We start from the raw sequence: 23,547 nt of genomic DNA on the forward strand, positions 1-23,547 counted from the left end.
TAAGGAAACAATCGAGGAGCAGCCCAAGATCCAAGGAGTTCTGTAGATCATTAATTTGATCTCATTTGTGTTCTGCAACTCCAATTCAATCCAATGATCCAGTATTCCAGTCCACTCATTGGTTTGTGTTCATAAAATATGATTACTGATTAACATTATTCGTTACCAGGTTGAGAAAGTCGTCAACGGGCGGCGGATTTTCCTCCCCACCTTCCTCAGTTTTCCTTTGGCTCTTTCTGTCTATAAGGGTTGACTTGGTGAGGGAATTTTTTGATTAATAAATTGTTTGTTTGTTTGTTTGAAGAATTAATGGGAAGGAAAGAGGGAAAAAGCAGATCCAAGTGGGAAGAGAGTTGGTGTGAATTTCTTCTCCCCATTCACGAGTTTCTTCATCGTTATCACCGTCATCCTATTCCCCTGTTTTTAGCTTACGTCGCAGTCAAACTCAATTGCTCAAAGTAATCTTTCCACTCTATTTCCTGGGGAAGACTTCTGCAACTCTTATCATTTCCTATCTCCAAGATCCCTTTTCCTCTCCCTTCTTCTTCTTCATCTTCTTCGTCGTTTCACCATGTCTTCACCGTGTTCATTGATTATCTGTGTCTTCTTCTTGTTCTTCTCGTTATTTACAAGTCTATCTGTTTCGGACCCAAGAGCTACGATGGCGGGTCTTATATGTTCCAACAATACAGCATCACCATCCCAGCGACAGAGCTTTGTTGATAACTTCGTGGCGGCCATGGATGCTGTTACCCCCCAAGTCACTTCCCGTAGATATGCCAGAGTTGTTAGTGGGAGTGGAAACACCACGGTGTACGCCTTTGGTCAGTGTATGAATGATCTCTCGCAGACGGACTGTGACCTATGCTTCGCCCAGTGCAAGACCCAGATCCCCAAGTGTGTTCCCTTCCAAAAAGCGACTCGTGGTGGCAGAGATTTCTTTGATGGCTGTTATCTGAGGTACGACGAGTATGATTTCTTCAGTGAAGCTTTGAGTCCTGAGGACCGGACTGTTTGTGGGAACCAAAGTTTCGCTGGAAATCGGATAGCTTTCAGGGCGAACACCATCGTGCTCATGAAGAATCTGAGTGCCCAAGCACCCAAGAATGGTGGTTTCTTCGTTGGGTACGTAGATCGAGGGAACTCCACTGTGTACGGATTGGCACAATGCTGGGAGTATTTGAATGCAAGCGCTTGCAGTAGTTGTTTGCGAAATGGGGTTTCAAGGATTGGTTCATGCCTGCCAAATGATGAAGGAAGGGTGTTGAACGCTGGGTGCTATATGAGGTATTCGACGCAGAAATTTTATAACAATTCAACGAGCGTTGCAGCTGGAGGAGGTGGAGGTCAGTTTATTATTTCCTTTTTTTTGTATGTGTGTGTGAAGGGTGCCGGAGGTGATTCTGGGTTTCTTGGTGAATATTTAAATTCCCTATGCTCGTTCTATATTTCTGCATCTTAGTTCTGGCTATTGAATTTTGTACAAAGGAAGGTTTCTGAAATTTCTAATTGAGATTTCTAACAATCTCAGTCATGGTGTGCTTAATTGGACTTTTGATCATCTTTTCTAATCGTTGCAACGGAAAAGCTGTTATCTATCTCTTGGACTTTTGATCATCTTTTCTAATCGTTGCAACGGAAAAGCTGTTATCTCTCTCTCTCTCTCTTAACGTGCCTTCCCCCGTTCGCCAGAGAGGGAGAAGTAATAAGATTACCCGTGTAGCCGACCTTGTTTGGTTGTGCCTTATGTTCACATTACACTCCAGAAAGTAGTCATTTATAGTTCAATTGTGCCCTCTACCAAACTTATGTTCAACTTTACAGACTTTTGTGGCTAACGATGACATTGAAAATCAGTGCAGACCCTCCCCCCCCCCCCCTTCCCTCCCTCTTTCTTAGGATCTCCTTTGTCTTTGATGGATACATCTATGCCTCAGGAAGGTTGATGAAAACCATCCAAATTGTTCATGCCACCAAATTTTTTGGGTCCTTATGGTTAAATGGTTCCAATCTGTTTTCCAGGGAGGAGTGTGCATTGAAGTTCTCTGAGAATGCACCACCCAATTTTAGAAAGTATGGTTGTGTTAAAACCCTTTAGGGAACATTGTACCGCAAGTATACACCCAATGTTCAGAGTATGTTCTAGGAACCAAACCACCTGTTAGGCTTCATCTGGTTGAATGTAAAGTAATGTGAAGTTGAAAGAGAAATAAATTAAAATTTCCAGTGTAGCGAAATGTTGAGTGCCTAATTATAAAGCTTTTTAAATAGGGTAACAAAAATTTTCAATTAAATTACTTAAATTTGTGTGGAAAATGATGACAAAGGAAATAGTTTACTTCACTTTCAACAATGTTAATAATTGCTACTATGCTATTGATCTTTTCTTGAAATATGTTACAACTTCTGCATCCAACCAAACAACAACAACTCAGCCTTATCCCAACTAAATGAGATCGGCTACATGGATCCTTGCAAAGACAAAAAATAATAATAATAGGTTAATAGGAAACAGAAAAGAACTCAACAACAACAACAACAACACTACACAGCCTTATCCTACCTGGATGGGGTTGGGTACATGGATCCTTGCGCTGCACAAATACAGAAACAACAACTCAGCCTTATCTCAACTAAATGAGGTCGGCTACATGGATCCTAGTCCTCCAAGCAGCTCTATTCGATGACATACATGATAGAAGCCCTAAGCTATGCATGCCTTTCCTCACCACTTCTCGTAGCTACTCCCAAAACACACTAATATGGTCGTTCTGTACTTTATCCTTCCTAGTCTTGCCTTGCATCCAACCAGACAGACCCTTCATATGTTTAAATATCTTGTGCACCGTGTTTGGGTAGACTCTGTTTGCTGAGGTGGATAACTGAGTTTTCCCAGCAAGACTTTCCTTTGAGCTCTTTCAAAGTATTTTGCGGTTTGTTTTGCCGCCATTAATGAGGACATAGTGTACATAGTGCTTGAGTCAGTGGCTGCATTTAAAAGGACTGATCTACCTGTGTGGACAGGAACAGAACCTAATGATTTCTGTTGGCGTTTTGGTCCTGTATCAAATATTGAAAACTTTTGCTCTTACATTTTTAAATCTACATTGGACATCTGAGTTAATTTTCTTTGTATTTTGGAGTAAATATGCAATATTTTCCATGCTTGTCCTCAGAGGCTTCGATTTCTGGAAGTTGACCCGTCCGAATAGGGTCCTGTAGGTGGCTAATATGTCCATTTCCTTGATTTCTGTTAGATAAGCCCTACAGAACAGAAACACAGCCACTTCACCTTAACAACTTGAGTATTGGGATGGCACTTGACAAGCCACCTTGACTCCATTATTTTTGTTGTGCTCTTATACTGCTGTAATTAATTTGTGCTACTTGGTACAATTAGAGGCCTTTGCCATGCTGCAGGTTGAAGGGCCATTGGATTCCAGTACTGCACTATCTTTGTTGGTGGTGTGAAGAATCTCTTGAATCAAATCATGCCCAGGTTCTGTTGGTTTAGAAGAAACACAACTTGGGATGGGAATATTATGATGGCAATGATAGGTGGTAATTATGAAGATGCATTTATTGATGTGTTTCTTGAGAAGAAGAGATTTGGGTTTTTGGTGGTACTTAGAATTCATGGTCGGGTATTTTTTCCACAATGTTGTCATGGGATTTTTATAGGGGCACTTGATTGACTTTGCAAAACAAAGAACATCCCCTTAGTGGGTTTGCGGACTTGAGTTGTTTTGATTTTGTTCCTTGTTCTTTGTTCTTTGAATTGTACTTTCGGGCTGCCGCTTGTGAGAGAAAATGCACCCCATATGGATTGGAATTAATAGGAAGGAGAACAGGGTAATATCATAACCCAAGTGTGTTTATATAAGGTTCTAGTTAGTTGAGTATGTTAGCTTTGGAGTCCTGTATCTTCCTTTTACTTACGGTTGGAGGAGGAAATGGTATCCAATTATTTAGATTCTGTTGTTAGAAATTGGAGGAGTGAAGGAGAGATGGAATATCCATTAGAAATGCCTAAGTACTTGAAATTGTACTGAAGGAATTTGTTCTAATGATATGGTGTTACTGAGCAGGGGTAAGGCTGCATACATTATGACCCTCCCCAGACCCTTCAGTGGCAGGAGCCTTGTGCACTGGGTACGCCCTTTATGATATGGTGTTGCTGAGATTTAATTGAATAATGATGAAGTGTTTAGGTTCAGATTATGGTTATGAGGTTATTCCATTTGCTTTAAATTATAATCTTCTTCCATGTTGTACACAAATTGACAAGTCCAATTTTTTTCGTTCATGGTATGATACTGTTGCATTCAACTTGATCTTATTATTTATTAAACATTGGAGAATTTAATTGAAATAAAGTGTTGAGTAGAGAAATCCAATCCAATGTCTTATGGTCATGTGATTTGGATGTTTGGAGTCATCAGGGCAGGAAAAAAACCTAAGGGTGTTAACCTAGAATTCTTCAGATGGTATCCCTGTGGAATGAATGTTGAGACTGTGTTAACACAATTGTTTTGTACAATTGAGTGCATTTGTACATTGTTTATGGAATCTTTGGTCCATAAACTTAGCATAAAATACCGTTTATTTTTTTTTCTGTGAGTTTCATCCAATAGGATCATAATGTTGACAGTTGTACTTTACGTGATCAGGAGGCCACCACTTGGCCATTATTCTGGCTGTTACTCCTTCTGTATTGGTGGCTCTGATGGTTGTTGTGACAGCTATTTTCTTTGGAAAGAGAGAACTCGCAAGGCGGAGGAGAGGTATTGACCAATTTGAATTCTTCACATTTAATTTCTTCTTTCCATATAGGCCAGGATCCTACTGACGTTTGATTGGATATGTACTTCAGAGAGGAAACAACTTGGTGCCCTGGTGTCAACTGTAAATAAGTCTGAGCTCAATTTTAAATATGAAACTCTTGAAAGGGCCACAAACTACTTCGACAATTCTAATAAACTTGGCCAAGGAGGATCTGGTTCAGTGTACAAAGTAATTCATATGTAACCCACTCCTTGCCACAGATAAGTTGCTTAACTTTTTATGATCTTAAACTATGTTTGTTGCAAACAGGGGATTTTTCCAGATGGGAGGGTTGTTGCCATAAAGAGGCTTTTCTTTAATACAAGGCAATGGGTAGATCATTTCTTTAATGAAGTCAATTTGATCAGCGGCCTACATCACAAAAATCTTGTAAAGCTGCTAGGTTGCAGTATTACTGGTCCTGAAAGCCTTCTTGTTTATGAATATGTTCCAAATAGAAGCCTCCATGATTACCTTTTCGGTAGGATTCTCTTCCAGGTCAACCCATTTTAATAAATGATTAATTTCTTCCTCACTCCTCTGAATTCGGGTCAATTTGACTTGTTTAGATAGAAATAATGCTCGGCAGCTAAGCTGGGAGCTGCGATATAACATCATCCTGGGCACCGCTGAAGGCTTGGCCTATCTCCATGAAGAATCAAACTTGAGGATTATTCACAGAGACATTAAATTGAGCAATGTACTGCTTGATGAGAACTTTACAGCCAAGATTGCAGATTTTGGGCTTGCTAGACTATTCCCGGAAGATAAGACTCATGTCAGCACTGCAGTAGCAGGAACACTGTAAGTTTACGAGTCTTCCCACCCTCCAATTTGATCTTTTAATTACTTGGGTTTTTTTAGTCTCCCTTTCCTCTTGACTAAACATATGAGGAATAAAAACTTGAAATCTAAAGATTGTCTGAATCATCTTAGAGATCTGGAATGGGAATTTGAAACTTTATTCTAACCATCTACTCCATTGCATTTCTTGGATGCTCAGAAGAGAAGAAGAATGGTTGAACCATCTTTTCTTTTGCATTTTAGTGGATTGTGGTTGGGATATTCTGTTCCCGATCTTGTGAGTGGGCGATTAAATGGCGGTCTTTGTCCTGTTTCATCTGTGTCATGGGTACAATGGAGACAATGAAGATGGATTCTCCTTGTCCTGTCTTTGGCACAAGTTTAAGATCTCTCTCACATAATCTTTTCCTTTTCACTGAACCGTGCATCTCTTGCTCTGTTACAAATGTGATAATATAGTCACTCTTTGCTACAGACTTGAGGACACTCGTGCCCATAAACACCATATCTACGACATAGGTTGTCAAGTGCATGTTCCTAACAATAGCTACCTAACTATTTGTGACTGTGACATTGTAATTACAGGCCATAGAATGTTACTGTTGCATATTTAAACACACAGTACTAAATTATTAATTGTTACACATTTTATGTAGACCATTATCTGATAATTTTTGGGCTGTTGTTGAACTAGTATTACCAGATTGATGTTTAGCTAATTTTATGAGTACCAAATACATAGATTATAAAATATTGGCAACAAGATATAAATAATTTGGGAAAATGTTGGGTATGCTAGCACCCTATGTGTCTGTCTCTATCTTCTCCCACCCCCTTTGAAATGACTCCCTTACCTTTCAAAGGGGGGAAGAGAGAGATAGACACATAGGGTGCTAGCATACCCAACCTTTTCCCTAAATAATTTATATCACAATAATAATTTTTTTAAGCAATTACGGGTTATGGCCGTGTACTGTCTGTGTCATGCGTATTGTGGAGATAATGAGGATGGTTTCTTCCTTCCCTCTCTTCAACACTTGTTTCCTTATTTTCTATATTGTTTGCTGGATTCCTCTTTGAAATGGTAAAAAGAAAAAAGTATGCATCACTTTAAACAGTCAAGGTCCAGTGGTCCACACCACTATCAAGTATCATCCTGGTTTTTCAAAATATATATATATATTTTTTTGGGGGGGTGGGGTGGGGGGGAGACTTTGAGAAGTTTTCTAGGTGGATTGTCAATGTCTTTCCACACACTCCCTCTATTATTCCCCATGGTGGATGATGTGGCTACTCCTGAGTGTCAACCGGATACGTAAACCTCTGGGATTGGCTTTGTGTTTAGTGTCTCGATAGGAATTCTCTTTCCACTGACTGCTGTTCCATGGAGATTTGATCTTGATGAACAAATTACCCATTTAGTGTGGGATACTCATACTGATAAAAGGATAGTTTGGGCTAAAATGGTTTGGTTTTGTTCAAAAAATTCTAAGGTGAGGAATTGTTGGGTACTTTCTCATTTTGGAAAGATAGGTGGCTGTTGGGTTCTTAAGTGGCAGGTGAAGGGAAAATACAAGTCACTGGCACTCTTTTAAGTACTACTAGAAAGCAAACAATTCAAGCATGACCTGCATTAGGTCAGCCTGGTACAAAATGGGATGTCTAGAAGAAGAAGCATTTTTTCTGGCCATCCTTTTAATTTGGAAAGGAAATAGAAAAACAGAAAATCAGGGGATGTCATTCAAAGGAGTGTACTGCATATCCAGATGAACCTTTAATAAATGGTCTTGATGGGCCACACCATAAACCTCACTGCATGTTTGAAAAAGGGGCCATATAGTTATTTTGGACACCAATCAAGGAACTCCCTCCCAAAGCACATGCACGGGCACAGACACATCGCCCTGTAATGTTAATTGTGATAGATTCATGTTGAGATTTACATTTTGTAGGGGCTACATGGCTCCTGAATATGTAGTCTGCGGCAAATTGACTGAGAAAGCAGACGTATATAGTTTTGGCGTGCTCGTGATTGAAGTTGCTTGTGGGAAGAGGAACAATTCCTTCTTGCAAGACTCATTGTCTATTTTACAGATGGTAACACTATCTATTATGTTACTACTCATTTCTTGTGATGGTGATACTCTCCTTGGAGACTAGCTTATTCATCAATCTAACTTTTTTCAGGTTTGGAACCTGTATGGGTCAGGTAGACTATCCGAGGCTGTTGACCCACAGCTGGAGGGTGGGCTTCATGAAGAAGAGGCCTGTCAGGTACTCCAAATTGGACTACTTTGTATTCAAGCCTCTGCAGAATTGCGGCCATCGATGTCTATGGTGGTAAAAATGCTCACTGATAAGCATGACATCCCCAGGCCGACACAACCACCATTTCTTAATTCGAGGAACATGATGAGCTCCATACCTCCACCTGGAAGTTACAATTCCCAGCCTGAATCCTGTGGTCGATCTTCTGGAAATAATGAGACAGAGAGCTTGATTGAACCCAGATGAACTAGTTTCCTCTTGAAGAATCTTGCTTATATTATGGAATTCTAATCTTGTCTTGTTACTCAATTTACCTGGCTTACCTCGGGGCTTAAGACTGGCCTCAAGATAGAGACTCCGCTCACTTTATACATCGAGTCTTCAGCATTTTTCTGCATGTCCTTGTATTGGCCCAATCTTGGTTGAAGTTGGACTGCCCTGAACGATTCAGTAGGTGAGTGCTCAATGGCTGGAACACACCTACAGGTGATGTAACATAGGGGTCAATGAAGTGTTCACATTCTAGATGGGCTTCACATGTTGTCGATATCAAGAAACCTTTTGCTCCCATTTTTGCCAGCCATTGAAGGTGATACATTTGGATTATGATGTGAGCCTTCTCTCAGATTTTAGCACTTCCAGAAAACTAAATCTGTATACACTTTCGATGTAAATTGTATTTTATACTTGCTAACTTGGTGCAATGCTTAAAATTTTTAATTCTTAAATCTTCCATTTGAGTTCTCAAGCCTAAGATTGTTTGTCCTTTGAGAATCAGGTAAAAATCTCATTTGATGAGCTTGAAAATGGAGGCGACCATGGGTTTTAATAGACACACAAGGAACTTGTAACTATGGTTGTTTTGAGAGTTACACATCCTTCTACAAATATATTGTCCCTCAAGTTCTCTCAACACTTTAAACATCATTGTTCCAGGGTAGCAATTCGATCAGTGTAAATGTGTCAAGGTCAAGTAGTTTTATTGGGCCTAATTTTCTGTTTTACGTATCATAGCACACTACAATGCCTATGGGTTTGAATAAGAAGACTAGATCCAATGCCACAGACAATACGTCTTATGTATCTCATCCACCCACGCCATTTCTCTTAATCTGATAAATTATCTCCTCCACTATACTTTTATTTGTTCCAACCAACCACACTAATATCTTTTTATCCACCAAGACTTGAAGATGGAGGAGTAATAAGGGAGAAACTAATAGCCTTTTGCCCGCTTTGATTTGAAGTTTCACGCGCTAAGTCACTTCTTGGGGCTAGAAATTCAGATTATAGTCTCAACGAGATAAGCTATCACAAAAATTACCAAAAAACTCCACAAGAGGAATCATTGAAACCATAAATTGGTTCCCAACAACCCAATAACTCAAAGAAACAAACTTTTTAGATTTATGTTAGCATCAAAATATGAAGAGGACACACTATGATATCACCATGTGTACTAATTTTCTATATTTCAGAAGGGGGCAATTCTACAAAAGCAATGGGAAACAAAACTAAATAAAAAAGAATGGCAAAACATCTCTATTTTCCAACCCCCAATGTAATTCATTATATAAAACTCTTCCTCCCTGAGTACCTCTTTGATTCTGCTTATTACATGTAGCAAGCAATCTCTTCTTCATTAGCTTCTCTGCTGATTCCTAATTGATTCGAATTGATAAACTTTCATGAGGTCATATGAGTGCAAATGCTGCCACATCGACATTTTTCTATCCATGAAACCAGAGTACAAACTTTTTCTTATGATACTGCATGTAATGCTCACAATAATGTCTGATGTTCTGATGAGAAGTGAGATTGCTTCTACCTTGGCTGAGATACTTCACTTGTCAAAATTCGGTGGTGTTTGATGTCAAACTATTACATAGGAATGGAGGATTTGCTGGTGTAGGAATCATGTAATCGTCATTGGTAAGCATCTGAACCACTTCAGACATTGATGGTCTTGAAGATACAGAGGCCTGGGTGCAAAGAAGCCCAATTTGGAGCACATTACATGCTTCTTTTACTGGATAATCATCTCTCATTAATGGGTCGACAGAATCTGGCAATGTACTTGACTGATAATGATTCCAAACCTGAGTCCAGAGTCATCAACCATGTTTTAAATTGCATGAATGGCTTGATCATTTATGTTTAACATATGGTTACAAGAAAAAGTGAAAGATATAAATTGATTTGTACTATCAAAAATATTAAATATTTGACCATTTTTGCACAATCAAAATGAGACTTACCATGAGTAGAACAGAACCGGACTCCTGCACGAAAACACTGTTCCTCCTACCACATACAGTCTCAAGGACAAGCACCCCAAAGCTAAAAACATCAGCTTTCTCTGTTAGTTGCCCACGAACAAGATATTCAGGAGCCATGTACCCCCTACATCAAAAAGAAACTATCAAGGATGGTTTTTTTTTTTTTTTTGGTTAAAAGGGAGCTTATATATTATAGATTACAAGTATAGAATTACAGTCGTAGCATCATTCTGACTCTATGGTTGCCATCCAGATGATAGTTGGGAGTTTTCAGATATCATGGGATGTTCGGTGGCTTGTCGAGGACATTTGGCAGTTGCGGGACACCTTTGTTAGCTGTATTTTTGCACACCACGTTCGCGAAACCAACAGTTGTGCTGATTTCTTAGCTAGTTTTTTGCATTCCACACAAGAGATATCACTATCAATGATGTTTTCTAGAAAGTAGACCAAACATCACCAATAAGAAAAGAGTGCAACGATTTAGCAAGAATACTGATAGGTGATGGGACTTCAAGGGGGCAAGGCTGCATACATTATGACCCTTCCCAGACCCCACAATGGCGGAAGCTTCACGCACTGGGTTCGCCCTTTACTGATAGGTGATATTGATGCTTTCATAGTGGGATGGGGCTTCAAGGGGCATCTAAGTCTGTACGCCTTTGGCTTGACTTCCAATCTGACAGTTTGAAACTCACTAGCACCATGCGCGTGGTCATTCTATATAATGATACATAACATCAGAGAATAGGTTAAATCTATGATTAAAATTCAACATCCAGGACTGAATCAGACTCTGCTGATCCAATTGATGCAGTTAAGACTGTCAAATTGGGTCAATGGGATCTCAGAAGACTTTATTTTCGCCCATGGTTGGGTTCTATGAACCTTGGGCTTCTTATTTTTGGGTTTATTGATGTAATGGGCCTCATTTATAAGCCCATAAAGTGGGGGATGAAGTTAGCACACAGGATTAGTAGTTAAGTTGAGTGTTTAAGTTAATTGGGATACTTAATAGCTATAGAGTTCTGTTTTGAGATTATTTACATTATTGAGAGTATTAGAGTGATTAGGATACCTTTTATGAGTCAAATTAGGAAGGTGTATATATATGTAATACATCCCCTTTCAATAGAGATGATTATAATCAAGAATATGAGTTTTTTTTTCTAAGAGTTTTGGTGCAGTAGATCAATCCATATGGGATTGGTATCCCAAACCTGATTTCTTCTCTTCTCTTCTTTTTTCTTCTTCTCGCTTCTACCTCCCAAGAAGATCAATCTCATCTTTCTTCCCTCCACTTTCATCGATCTGATTTTTTTCCTTAACAACACAGTTGCTTCCTTTATCTCAGATCTGATCACAGATTTGATTATTGGCCTGCTTGCATCTGAGATCCAAATCTGGATTTTCAGATTGCATTACCAATCCTGAGTTGACTTGACTAATGCTGAGCAAGAATGGTGAGTTTTGGCCGAAATTGAGTTAAACAGACCTGGCCAACCAAAAGCAGATCAAGCTCTCAGTCTCAAGTTGGCTCAGTCAGTCTGCCCAGTCCGATTTCCGATGATAAAAACTATTGATTAAAATGAGTATTTCTGCAGCGGATGATCAGGTAGTCGGGATAAGGCACAGACTAGAATAAATGACATTTTTCCAGTTAATTGTAGAGAAAGTTTCATGGAAAATATAAATTAGAATGTGAAAAAACTATAACAAGATACCAGCTGTGATAAATAATAGATTTGGGCAGATTGCATCAAACCATGTGCTAGGAAGCAAACCTAAAGAAACCTCTCACCAAAGTGAGAGAGGCATGGAAAAAAAAGTGTCGGTGTTAATCACACTAGTTTGAGACGGGGTAAACAAGTGCTCAACATGATTACCTCACTCTAAACTGTGCATAGAGTAGGCCTGATGGTTTTAGAACACCTCTTGCTCCAACATAATAGGCTGTATCTTCTGTTGAATCATCTATCATTACCAATCTCTTCTCGCCAATTTACCCCATGTCCACTGTGGCCGTCTCCCCATCCTTTTGAGGCAATTTGTACTAGTAAAGCTAATCCGTCTCATTGGTGCATTCATCGTTGTCACAGTTGACTTTCTTCATTTGTAAACCTTCAGGGTTCGACCCTGAGGTCTCGTTGGCTGCTTCATTTCTAGTTTTATGATGTTATCGTGCATACCCCATCAATCATCCCTCTTGACAATCTTCATAGTGGCTAAACTCATTCTACAGACATGTTTATTGATTTGTGCAATTGCGTGCAGGTCACAATCAGTCAAAAAGCAATATCTTCTACATTTACTCTGCTATAGTACTAGGGAAACATCATCTTCAATCTCTCACCAAGAATTTGTAGCTCAAAGAGCTAAGATTTGGGGTTTCTTAAATTATTCAAGGATAACCCATTATCCTTGTTACTTGACAAGAACAGATTGAATTAATGCAATCATTATGTACTGCAAGCGGAGGGTGGGCCTTGGTGCAACGGTAATGTTGCTCCGTCGGGTTTGAGTCTGGAAACAGCCTCTCTGCAAAATCAGGGGTAAGGCTGCGTACATTATGACCCTCCCCAGACCCCGCAGTGGCGGGAGCCTCGTGCACTGGGTACGACCTTTTTTATTATGTACTACTGCAAGCAAGAAATAATGTGAATGAAACCAAAGCCAGTGAAAGAATGACTGAAATGAAGCTTGGCTTACATTGTTCCTGCAATTCCAGTGCTAAGGTGAGTCTTATCAGTTGAAAAGTGTCGAGCAAGTCCGAAGTCAGCAATCTTTGCAGCCAGATTCTCGTCCAGGAGAACATTACTACATTTTATATCCCTGTGGATTATTCTTGGTTCAGAACCATCATGAAGATATGCCAGCCCCTCAGCTGTTCCGACAATGATGTTAAACCTCTGCTCCCAGGTTAAAATTTGGGTCTTGTTCTTACCTACATGCAACCAAAATAATAGAAGCAGCTAGTTTAAAGACGTGATTGTAGAATCTACGGCAACATCATGCTTCTGTGCATTGGCAATTCATAACAATTTTTACTCATAACGTAAAACAGTAGAAATACCAAATTGGAAATCAAAGGTACTCAAATTTGAACTATTGTTATTTAGCTTATATTAGAATTCAAATGAGCTGCAAACTGTGAAAGAATGTAACTAATTCTAAGCTGAGCAGTGAAAAGAACTGTGAAGGAAATTCAGAAATTTGTATTGAAGAGGGACTTACCAAAAAGGTACTGATCAAGACTCTTGTTGGGAACAAACTCGTAAACCAGAAGGCTTTCCGGGCCTTCAATACTACAACCCAGAAGCTTTATGAGATTGTTATGGTTGATTCCACTGATCAAGTTCACCTCATTGAAGAATTCATCCACCCATTGTCGGGTGCTAAAAAACAACCTCTTGACAGCAACAGTCCTTCCATCAGGGAGGTCGCCCCTGAACACCGAACCAGCTCCTCCTTGGCCTAATTTTCTTGAGGGACTGAAAGAATCTGTTGCCCTCTCAAGTGTTTCATAATTGAAATTCAAATTAGATTTTTTTGCACTTAAAACCTTACTGAGGCTGCATTGTGCTGGAAGATGCAAGAGAGAAGAGAACTCTATATCAGAAAACATTGATGGATGAGATGAAATTATGGATGGAAGCAAGCTATTTCTACCACATGATATTATTGTTGCTGGTGTGGTAGTCATGGTAAATATACCTGTGTCCTTCGCTGATAGTTTCGCGTACCCAAGACAACCACCAACCAGAGCAAGCACAAGAAAAGCAATCATATTAAGCACGATGATCACAAAAACCTCTGCGCTTTTAATATCTGAAAAGGCATGAATATAAGGGTAAGGAGAATTGAGATAAGAAGCTAAATTGAAAAAATACTGATGGTGAACAACAGGAACAAAGCGCCCAGAAGAATACACAGGATATGAATTATTCATCAATCAAGAACAGCGATTAGAAACCAAAGTCGTAAACGCCACACAAGCATCAATATTGGAATGGGAATTGACACTTTTAAAATAAAGAAGAACAACATACTTGAATTAACAATTTCTGTGGCTTCGTCATTATAAAACTTGGTGGTTGAATACCTCAAATAACACCCTGCATTCATTGCAATCCCTTCCGTTCTAGGCAGGCAAGAAACCAGCCCTCGCGCTGCGCTCTTCAAGCAAACTACGCATCCGGCCTTGCTGACGGTATTCCAACATTGGGCTAACATAAATACAGGGTTCACACCACCTTTGGCCTCCACCACCCCGAATCCAGCGTGGGCCGATGCAATTTCCGTAACATTGATGAACGATTGAGCGACCTTCTTGAAGAAGTCGTGAAACAGATATGGCTCCGTAATCTTAGGAGCTGTGGGACTACATTTGATGGTATCGATTTGGGGGTCAGACGACTGGTTGAAGAAGTAGAATTCGTCATAGCGGAGGAAACAACCGTTTAGGTAGATTCGACCCGAAGTGGAGGGAAGACATTGTTGGATCTTGTTGCGGCTTTCAGAGAAGCAGTGCTCGCACTGACTCTGGGAGAGGTCTCCAAAGCATTGGACCAGAGCGTACAAGACAGAAGAGGAGGAGGGTTTTGGGGACAGGGTTGCCCAACTCTGGCTTCTGATGGGTGCTATAAGATTCATCAGGGAGGAGAGGAAAGAGATTTTGGCCAAGTGCGAGGCATCGGAGGAAGAGTTGTGGCAGAATACGCCATCTACGTTGGCTTGGTGGTGGGAGAGGCAGAGAGGGAAGAAGAGAGAGAAGCTGGAGAAGAAGAAGATTAAAGAGGAGGAGATACGAATGGGTGATCGGAATTCAATTGGGAATGGAGAAGGCATTGAATTCTTAGAACTGATCAATGAATACCCAATGAACCAATGACTTTCCGATGTCTTTGTTAATTCACGTGAGGATGAGATGAATCTCTCTCTCTCTCTCTCTCTCTCTCTCTCTGTGTGTTTATCTGTGCGTCTCCTCCTCCTCCAACCTTGTGCCCTGGTTCGGAAGGAAGGAGGGGGTGGAGGTTTGGAGGCTTGGAGATTGTCCAGGAGTTGGGAGTTAATCGTTCCGTTTTCTACTTTTCATGGTGTTGGGTTTGGGTTTTCTTCTTCTTCTACTTTTTTTTTTTTTTGGGTTGTTGATTGAGAATCACGGAGAGGATTCAAGAGGACTAGAAATTTGGAGTGGGTATCCTCTCCTCTCTCCCCTCGCCCCTCGCCCATTTGTGGGGTGTGAGCTTAATAACTGTATATCAAACTTCTCTCATCAGAAAAACTGTATTTGCTTCTGTGAGTTGTTATTTGCTTATAATTCTTATCGGAGATTTTACGAGTTTGTTCGAGTTCGCTGTTCTTATGGTTTGTCTCGCATCTGTCCGTTTGGCGGTTCTTAGGAACCGCTATTTCCACTCCTGTTTTTGTTAGTTCCAGATCCGGATTCCGTTTGCAACATTCTTTCTCCAATGAAGTAGAAACTTCTGCTTGGAACCCGCAAAATGGGACCGCAAATTGGCCGTAAACGTGGTTTTGTTTTCTCCGGTTCTCTTTCTATACTTACCGTATTTTAGCTCAAAATGAAAATGCAAATAAGATAGAAACTAGGGGCCAATGGGAGCATACGAAAGAGCATATTTCATGGGGATAGCCGGTAGGTCTTTGGAGACTCACTCGCTCAAGTGATTTGGTATGATTTCTATTTTTATTTCATGTAGTGATTTATATGTTGGAAATTGTTTGGTTTGATTTTTACACCTTATTTCAGTGAAATAAAAATCAAATGAAATACAAATTCTGAAATAGGTGAGGAGATGTATCAGTTTTGAAATTGAAATTGATTTCACTCCTTCTCTGAAATCTGAAATAGAGCTAAGAAGAAGAGAGAGAATGGAATCTTCTCAACAGAATCCATCCATGAAAAATCATTTTTGAAGATCTATTGACCATGAAATTTGATGCAGAGTTTTCTAATCTCTTAATGATGAAATCAAAGCACCACAGCCTGCAAAACACAAGCGCTGTTATAACCCGGTGAAAGGGAGACGAGCTTAGATACCATTTTATTAGAACTAAAGGTATAAATAAGCATAGATCTAACTAAGTTAATTAAGAAAGGAAGATGGGTAGCTACAGGACATTGTTCTAAGATTAAATCTGTATTTAGAAAACCTTCCTTCACCTCAAGCTTCTCGGGATGAAGATTTGATAATTTAAGGATTTTACAGTTCCATTCTCAGACATTGAAGGGTCTTGTGAACTATATCAAGACGGCAAGTAGAGGCCATTCGTTGTCTGAAAGAAAGACCCATAAAGCTACTCTCTTGTTCCTTCCTGGGGGTTTTCTTTGCCCCTCTTCATTCAATTTCAAACTTTGAATTTCATAAAACCTCATGGAGGGTTCTCTCCATCTCATGCTCACTTTAATTTAAGGGTTCCATTATGTTATGAACAAATCGCTTTCATCTCAACCAACCCAGAATCCGATCATGGTGTTATATAGCTTGAATTGCACCACAAGATAAAATGAAAAAATATATATATATAATAAAATATAAAAAAAAAAGAGGCAAAAATTATGTATTAGTGTCATTGGGTCTCACAATCACTATAACGAGGTTTACATGAATTAGACAATATTGGTTCAGAGGGATTTTCACAAGAGAATAAGGGATGTGAAAGCTTCGTAGAATTGGCAACAAAAGGAGGTTTTGAAGGAGTAGGGAGATCCAAGTCCTTTTGTATAAGCATTTCAATTGCCTGTGCCATTGTAGGACGCAAAGAGGGAGATAGCTGAGTGCACAGAAGACCCACATGAATAACTCGTATGACATGTTCCATGTCATCAATCTCCAAATATTCATCTATGATTTCCTTTACTGTATTTGACTGAAAGTGCTTCCATGCCTGTAAGAGGAGATCAGATGACAACTTATTCTTGATAGATGGAAAACACATATCCAAGTTGAATAATTCAGTAAATCGAATTTATACTTGTATGTCTTATATATGTGAAGCTATATATGGCTAAATGGAAGTAAGCATTTGGTTGGTAAGCTTGGAAAATTACAATAGTAACTAGAGTGTCGAGTGATTCGTCTTGCTTGAACTTGCTATTCATAATGCCACTGACGATTTCAAGTACAAGAATTCCAAAGCTATAAACATCAATTTTCTCACTTAATTGGCCATTAGCCAAGTACTCTGGTGCCATGTACCCTCTTTAGTCCATGAAAACCACAAAGCAAGTGTAAGAATCTGAAAAAGGTATATAGCAATTTAATGAAAAGTAACCAAGGTTTGAAGACTAAGACTAGTGAAGAAGTAATTAACTAGAACATTATGGTTTTAGGACATACAATGTGCCGCAAATAGGAGTGCAGTCAAGGGACATGTCTTTCGAGCAGAACCTTGCTAGACCAAAATCTGCGATCTTTGGTCTATATCTCAAGTCTAGTAAGATGTTACTCGCCTTAATATCTCTGTGAACAATTAAACATTCACAATCATTGTGAAGGTATTGTATACCTTCAGCAGTTCCCATTATTATCCCAGACCTTTTCTTCCAGTCTAGTTCTTTTCTCTTCTCTGGATCTGCACTTCATGGATAGGATGAGATCAGTCATAGTAATTGGAGAAATTCTTAGTGGGTTTCTTTTCCATGATTAGAAACTAAAATAGGACTATCCCTATCACCAGGCCAAAAAAAAAAAAAAAAAAAAAGACTATTTGATCTACTGAACAACCCAAACCTGTTTAAAAACCATATAAAACCCTGTGTGTTCAATACTGTACTAGTTGTCTGACTGACTCACCAAAAAGGAAGTTGTCAAGGCTCTTGTTTGGAAAAAATTCATAGACAAAAAGCGTAACATCGTTTGTGAGGCAGCAACCCAGAAAACGAACTAAATTCTTGTGCTGTGTGTGAGTTAAGATGTACATTTCATTGTAAATCTCATCACTTCGACTCTTATAGCTAATAAATAACCGCTTTACTGCGATTTCTCTGCCATCTGCCAAGCATCCCTGTGTAGAAAAGAAATAAGTAGGAGAAAAATACATAGAGCAGCAAAAAGAAGCAAGCTGAAGTCGAAGAATTAAGAAGAATATATAACTCAACAAAGTAAAGGGAGAAAAATATATATATAAGAAGTATTTACCTTGAAAACTTCACCAGATGCTCCCTCCCCAAGCTTGTTCATTTCATTAAAAAACTGTGTTGCTTTCTCTAAGGTTGAGTATTTAAAGTTCAAGCTACTTTTGAATAATGCTGCTAAGTTCATACCTATTCCTTCAGAATTTAAAAATACAATGGTGAGATCAGATGAACATTAAAATCCATCCCTGTAAGTAAAGAGCACAAGTGTGAGGTTCAACATTAACCATTTACATGTTTTTTTTCTCAGGCTTTTTGTCAAATAGCTGAACTTCACTCTTTTTACTACCTTGAGGTTTGACCCACCTTCGGTGTTACAATATCTTAACAAGAAGACTACAACGCTTTCATAATAAACGCTTGATTTTCTCGGTCTCAAGCATTATCAGAAGATATTGATCATTATTACCTTTAATTTTACTTCGCTCCCTGTGTATTCTAGCATGAACCATGCAACCAACAACAACTCCGATTGCAATCGCTCCCACGGAGCCAACACCAATAACCAGAATAAAAATGACCAATGTAATAAGAGAATCTACATAAAATTGCAAATTAAGGAAGATTAATGCATTGAATCATGGAGAAATCTAGTATAATTCATAGAAAGAGGGTGATGGGATAGCAGAGACAGAGACAGAGAGAGAGGATTACAACATATGATAAGTTAGGCACTTACTCCTCATTTCTTGTTTTTTGAGTGGGTTGAAGAAAGGATAATCAGCATATCTCAGAAAACAATCATCAGTAACAACGCGAGCCTCTGTTTTGGGCAGGCAATGGAGGATAGATTTCTTTGCATTTTTAAGGCAAGTGTGACATGTTCCTTTGTCCGTCAGCTTCCAGCAAATGGCCGATGCAGACACTTCTGTCTTCTCGGATACTCCCTTCATAATGTACCCATAGCTATGATCTTTATCCACTAACACCTTCTCCACCAAGGAATGAATCGTTTCCTTCACCACTTCATTAAATTTCGCTTGCTCATATTTGTGTTCCGGGCTCGTGCCGCACAACTTTCTTATCCGATCCGTAACATAACAACTTGTTAGATTGAAAAGGAAAAATTGATGATCTCCCATATCAGATTTATATATATAAAAGTTTGGAATTGATAGAGAAAAATTTTTTATTTAATAGAAGTTGGTTACCTTCTCTGAGAATGTAGAGGGATCGTTATAAAAGCTGTAATTCTCAGACCTCATGAAACAACCGTCAAGGAAGATACGGCCACCGTTGAACGGAATGCAACTAGAGAGCATTTCGTTGGCTGTTTGGAAACAGGTCAAGCAATCGGATTTGGTGAGATCGAAATGGCATTGGGCCATAAGGTATACCCTGTCTGGAGGTTCTCCATTAATTCCAAACCCAAATAAGCTTCGTCTGATTTGGGTTCTCACCATTTCTGCACTTGCTTTGTAGTTCTGTATAAACTGTGTTACGTTGTGAGAATGTATCGTTTTGCACTTCTGCACCACGATTTCTTTCCTAGGGTTTGCGTTCGTTAGTTGTATTAGGGAAGGTAAGAGTATCAAAAAGGATAGCAGAGGATCTGCCATGATCATGGATGAGAGAGAATTTTTTATTTTTCTTATTTTTTCCTTCATTTTTTTCCCCCGAAATTTTCTTTTCTTTTCTTCAAAAGCGATTGTTGTTACTTTCGTTATTTTTAGTCCGTCTAATATCTCTCTCTATTTTCTTTTTTTAATTTGTACATTTTTTTTTCATTGCGGGTAGAGAGATTGCTTGGTTTATTTTGAGCAATAATGAGAAAATGGCGGCAAGACGGTAAGATATATAATCACTTACAACTGAAATTGTTGAAACTTTGAGGACAATGAGGCCCAGTTCCAAGCTTGTATGATACAAATTGATATTTACACGGCCACGTGCTAGGATGTTGTTCGAACGACGTGGACAGATGAAGCACATCTGAGTGTGGTGCACATGCGTGGTGCGTGGTGTGATGGAGAGAAGGATTTCTTAATTTTGAAAATCTCCTTTTGACGCCAGATGATCTCCAGCTCGGCCACATATCAACATCTGCTGCTGCGTCAGACGTGATGCAATTCGAGAGTGTGCTGGAGAGGAATTGAATCCCTCAAACCATGCGTCCATGTTAGATACCATCCAACCCACCCTCCAACGGATGCAAAAACAAATAAAAAGTATTAGCGAATTTTCCATTCTCTCTCTCAAATTGTGTATGATGGTCTTGTTGGCGGTACGATGTCTTGTATTTCGTCACATGGATTTGTGGGTTGATTCTATTAAAGGGCCATAGGGCCCAAGGCCCGAGGAAATATAATTTTTTAGGATTACATGGGTATCTCGATAATGTGTGCCTATTAAGGTTTTGTTATAAATTTGTAGTGATTGCTCATTCTCTGTAATCTGAGAGAGATGTGAGAACAAGTAATTATAACCATATTTTCCATTGGTAGTAAAAGAGATCTCATCTCATCATGGACGTAAGCAATCTTACCAAATCATGTATATTCTTATAGACGACAGTGTGCTTGTTTATTTGTAATATCCATTCGTTTCTTGCTTCGTTTTAGATATTCGTTTTCTCCAGGTAATTATTGGGTCAATTTGCCTAATATTACTCGTCATACATCCCCTGGGAAAACTATGCCACATAATTCCTTTTTTTTTTTTTGGGTGGTAAATACATAATTCCATTAACCTCCATTGATTATTAAATTTTAGAAAAACGAGTTCTGTTAAAATATGTGGCTTTTCTAATAGGAAAACGTGTTTTGTTGGTTTTTTTTTTTGTTTTTTGATAGAAACATGTTTTGTTGGTTTGATCATTTAGAAATAGGAAATGTAACGAAATTCTCATTAATCGGAATTGGAATCACAATCTAATTTTTGATATCTTCCACAATTACATGACGAAATTTTGCTACTACACTTGTAGCAAGAATGTTTTTGCTACGATGCTGACAGTCAAGGAAATTGAATAAAGGGTATTTTAAAAAATACAAAAAACCTAGGAGGGTATTTATGAGTCCAAAGGGAGAGTAAATTATTCTACTTCCTTGGCTGTCAGCCTTGTAGCAGTAAAATTTTTTCCACAATCACATTGGAGTTGGCGAAAGAAATTTTGCTTCTACACTTATAGCAGGGGTGTTCCTGCTACAAGGCTAGCAGCCAAGGAATGGAATAATTCACTTTCCCTTTAGTAGCAGCAGAAATTTTTCCGCACTTGCCATCACCAGCTCTTTACCTCTTGGCCATTCTCTTCACTTCTCATCCCAACTCTAACTCCAATACCCCATTAGCCTCGGAGTATTACCTTTACCTTAATATCCCCACTGATTCCAACTTTTAGAATTTGGCATGGCATATGTGCATTAGCTTGAAGGGAAGGCTTCCTTGGAGGCATGGTTCGTAATATCAGATCAGATTGGTCAGATTGGATCGGTATTGGCCTTGACCGATTGGTCGATAATTGGATCCCTTGACCTGATGTGATACGTTTTATTTATTTATTTATTGTTTTGGTTTTTTAACGAATTTTTTGGGGGGTTTGACTTTTGATTCTTGTTTTAAAATTTTAAAAATTAAAAAAAAAAACCAATCTTGCAAAATCCAAGCCGCTTTTGACCAATCTTAGGCTATGTTTGTATGTCAAGAAAAGAAAAAAATTTAACAAGCGACATAACAACAGAAGAACTGAAATTAACAAGAGACATAACACCAGAAAGGAAGAGTGTATTTCGATTTGTGAAAGGGAGAGAAAGCAAAGTACCCTATCCAGTCGGTGGGGCCCTGTGTTAAGAAATAGGATAATTATCACCTCAATTTATCTGTCGGTCAATTTTCTCAATTTTTTACAATAGAGGGAGATTGATCCCACCCAAGCAGTGTGTTCAGGTAGCGAATAGAATGATCATTTCCACCCCGTACTAGATGGAACTGAGGAAATCAAGGGGCAGGTAAATTGGGGGTATAAAGATCCGCCATGGCATTTTTTTCTTCCAATCAAATTTTATACTCAAAATATTGACAATGGATTGTAAGTAAAGTCAAAGTCAACACAATTAAAGTTAACAACAATACCTTCCAAGGCCGCGTTAGCGGGGCTTAGTGCTGGTTGGTTGCTTTGGCAGCATGTGTTAGTGGGATCCACACAACCCCAAGCAAAAAGTCAACGATAGCCCAAATGTGAGGGTAAAAAGGTCAATGAAAAAAACTCTTCTCTTATCTTCTCTTTTGTGTGTTTTGAACTTCCAAATTCCAAACGTCGACCACAAGGAACGACACTGACGTCGAAACTGTCGTGGAGTCACTAGAAAGGAAAAAACAAAAAAAAAAAAGGAAACGTCGGAGGAGATCAGGTCAGGCCGACCACTCTGCTTTAAGACCTTGAGCGTTTAATATTGACCTTCTTGCTCTTTATAGATCCATTCGATCTGAGTTCGAGAAACATCTTTCCTTTTTATTTTACTTCTTCTTTGACTCTCGTGTTTGTACTGTAATATTTCCTTTTTTGCTTCAACGTTGATCCATTTGATGCCCTTTCATGGAGGTCTGCAAGTTTTCATCCTTTCTTTTCATGAACCTAGTTGAAGATAGATTCTTCCTCTCAGAGCTTGGTGTTATACTGTTATTATAGGCTGCGATCGGAGAAGTGAAAGGTATGTGTTCTAGTTTCGAGTAGTTTCTCTAACAATTTTTTTTTTTTTTTGGTTCAATTATGCTCTGAGAACTCGAGATATAGGATCTATATATTTTGATCGTATTAATATGCAATTTTTATTAATGAAATCTCGTTTTTGTAATGAGTCTTAAGAGTTGAATGTGCTGGCTTGATGGTTAAGTTTTTATATTCTTCTATCTCTATTGAAGAATTCCTGAATCTTTCTCACTAGGTTTTCTAGATTTTCTACAAATTTCTGATCTTGCTTCTTTTTTCTTTCCTTCTCGTTTCACCTTAAAAATGAGATTTGATGTTCATGAACTCTTGAGCTTGAGCAACAAAGCAAGTTGAAGTCTCAATCTAAAACAGAGCTTAATTGTTCTTTGAAATCGGAAATCAAACCCCGCCTGAACATCAAAGCAATCTTCTCCCTTAAAATTTAACTCTTCAGTCGAAAACAAAGTAAGTCTAATTGTTCTTTTGAAATCCAAAATCCAACCCCTCCTTCTCAGGGTAGAGCGGATGGACGGATCATTAAAATGGCCTTTTCTCATTTTCTCTTC

The 23,547-nt window shown here is 38.9% G+C and overlaps 3 protein-coding genes across 5 annotated transcripts; 1 reads left to right on the top strand and 2 right to left on the bottom strand.

The window, feature by feature from the left end:
- Nucleotides 1-511: 511 nt before the first annotated feature.
- LOC122654423 (cysteine-rich receptor-like protein kinase 3) lies at nucleotides 512-8,384 on the top strand. 3 transcript variants are annotated; one of them, XM_043848501.1, is made up of 7 exons: nucleotides 512-1,346; nucleotides 4,671-4,784; nucleotides 4,874-5,013; nucleotides 5,095-5,305; nucleotides 5,394-5,628; nucleotides 7,581-7,725; nucleotides 7,816-8,384. In XM_043848501.1, the coding sequence occupies exons 1-7, from the start codon at nucleotides 572-574 to the stop codon at nucleotides 8,140-8,142; spliced, it is 1,947 nt and encodes a 648-aa protein (XP_043704436.1). In that variant the 5' UTR covers nucleotides 512-571; the 3' UTR covers nucleotides 8,143-8,384. The 3 variants fall into 3 exon arrangements, with proteins under 3 accessions (XP_043704436.1, XP_043704437.1, XP_043704438.1); XM_043848502.1 differs by having other exon boundaries at nucleotides 512-1,340; XM_043848503.1 differs by having other exon boundaries at nucleotides 512-1,340; nucleotides 4,674-4,784.
- Nucleotides 8,385-9,746: 1,362 nt separating this feature from the next.
- Nucleotides 9,747-14,828, bottom strand: LOC122654110 (cysteine-rich receptor-like protein kinase 42). Its single transcript, XM_043848088.1, has 6 exons — nucleotides 14,221-14,828; nucleotides 13,890-13,993; nucleotides 13,410-13,784; nucleotides 12,885-13,119; nucleotides 10,155-10,299; nucleotides 9,747-9,995 (listed from the first exon to the last, which is right to left on the bottom strand). Exons 1-6 carry the CDS (start codon nucleotides 14,826-14,828, stop codon nucleotides 9,747-9,749), a joined length of 1,716 nt encoding a protein of 571 aa, XP_043704023.1.
- A 1,923-nt stretch (nucleotides 14,829-16,751) lies between these two features.
- On the bottom strand, nucleotides 16,752-19,868 carry LOC122654111 (putative cysteine-rich receptor-like protein kinase 43). Its single transcript, XM_043848089.1, has 8 exons — nucleotides 19,485-19,868; nucleotides 19,013-19,220; nucleotides 18,743-18,871; nucleotides 18,338-18,468; nucleotides 17,993-18,203; nucleotides 17,537-17,771; nucleotides 17,248-17,398; nucleotides 16,752-17,084 (listed from the first exon to the last, which is right to left on the bottom strand). Exons 1-8 carry the CDS (start codon nucleotides 19,734-19,736, stop codon nucleotides 16,767-16,769), a joined length of 1,635 nt encoding a protein of 544 aa, XP_043704024.1. The 5' UTR covers nucleotides 19,737-19,868; the 3' UTR covers nucleotides 16,752-16,766.
- Nucleotides 19,869-23,547: the final 3,679 nt, after the last annotated feature.

Source organism: Telopea speciosissima, chromosome 3, assembly GCF_018873765.1.
Source record: "Telopea speciosissima isolate NSW1024214 ecotype Mountain lineage chromosome 3, Tspe_v1, whole genome shotgun sequence".
Classification (NCBI taxonomy): Eukaryota; Viridiplantae; Streptophyta; class Magnoliopsida; order Proteales; family Proteaceae; genus Telopea; species Telopea speciosissima.

Bases quoted from the DNA above. Each gene is read 5' to 3' on its own strand.
- LOC122654423 (XM_043848501.1), top strand. From the start codon at position 572: ATGTCTTCACCGTGTTCATTGATTATCTGTGTCTTCTTCTTGTTCTTC. The intron at 5,629-7,580 runs GTAAGTTTACGA...TACATTTTGTAG, and splicing joins ACTGCAGTAGCAGGAACACT to GGGCTACATGGCTCCTGAAT. The intron at 7,726-7,815 runs GTAACACTATCT...AACTTTTTTCAG, and splicing joins CATTGTCTATTTTACAGATG to GTTTGGAACCTGTATGGGTC.
- LOC122654110 (XM_043848088.1), bottom strand. From the start codon at position 14,828: ATGAATCTTATAGCACCCATCAGAAGCCAGAGTTGGGCAACCCTGTCC. The intron at 13,994-14,220 runs GTTGTTCTTCTT...AGATATTAAAAG, and splicing joins GAAATTGTTAATTCAAGTAT to CGCAGAGGTTTTTGTGATCA. The intron at 9,996-10,154 runs GTAAGTCTCATT...CTCTGGACTCAG, and splicing joins CCGGTTCTGTTCTACTCATG to GTTTGGAATCATTATCAGTC.
- LOC122654111 (XM_043848089.1), bottom strand. From the start codon at position 19,736: ATGGTGAGAACCCAAATCAGACGAAGCTTATTTGGGTTTGGAATTAAT. The intron at 18,872-19,012 runs GTAAGTGCCTAA...AATTTTATGTAG, and splicing joins CAAAAAACAAGAAATGAGGA to ATTCTCTTATTACATTGGTC. The intron at 18,469-18,742 runs GTAATAATGATC...TAAATTCTGAAG, and splicing joins GGAGCGAAGTAAAATTAAAG to GAATAGGTATGAACTTAGCA.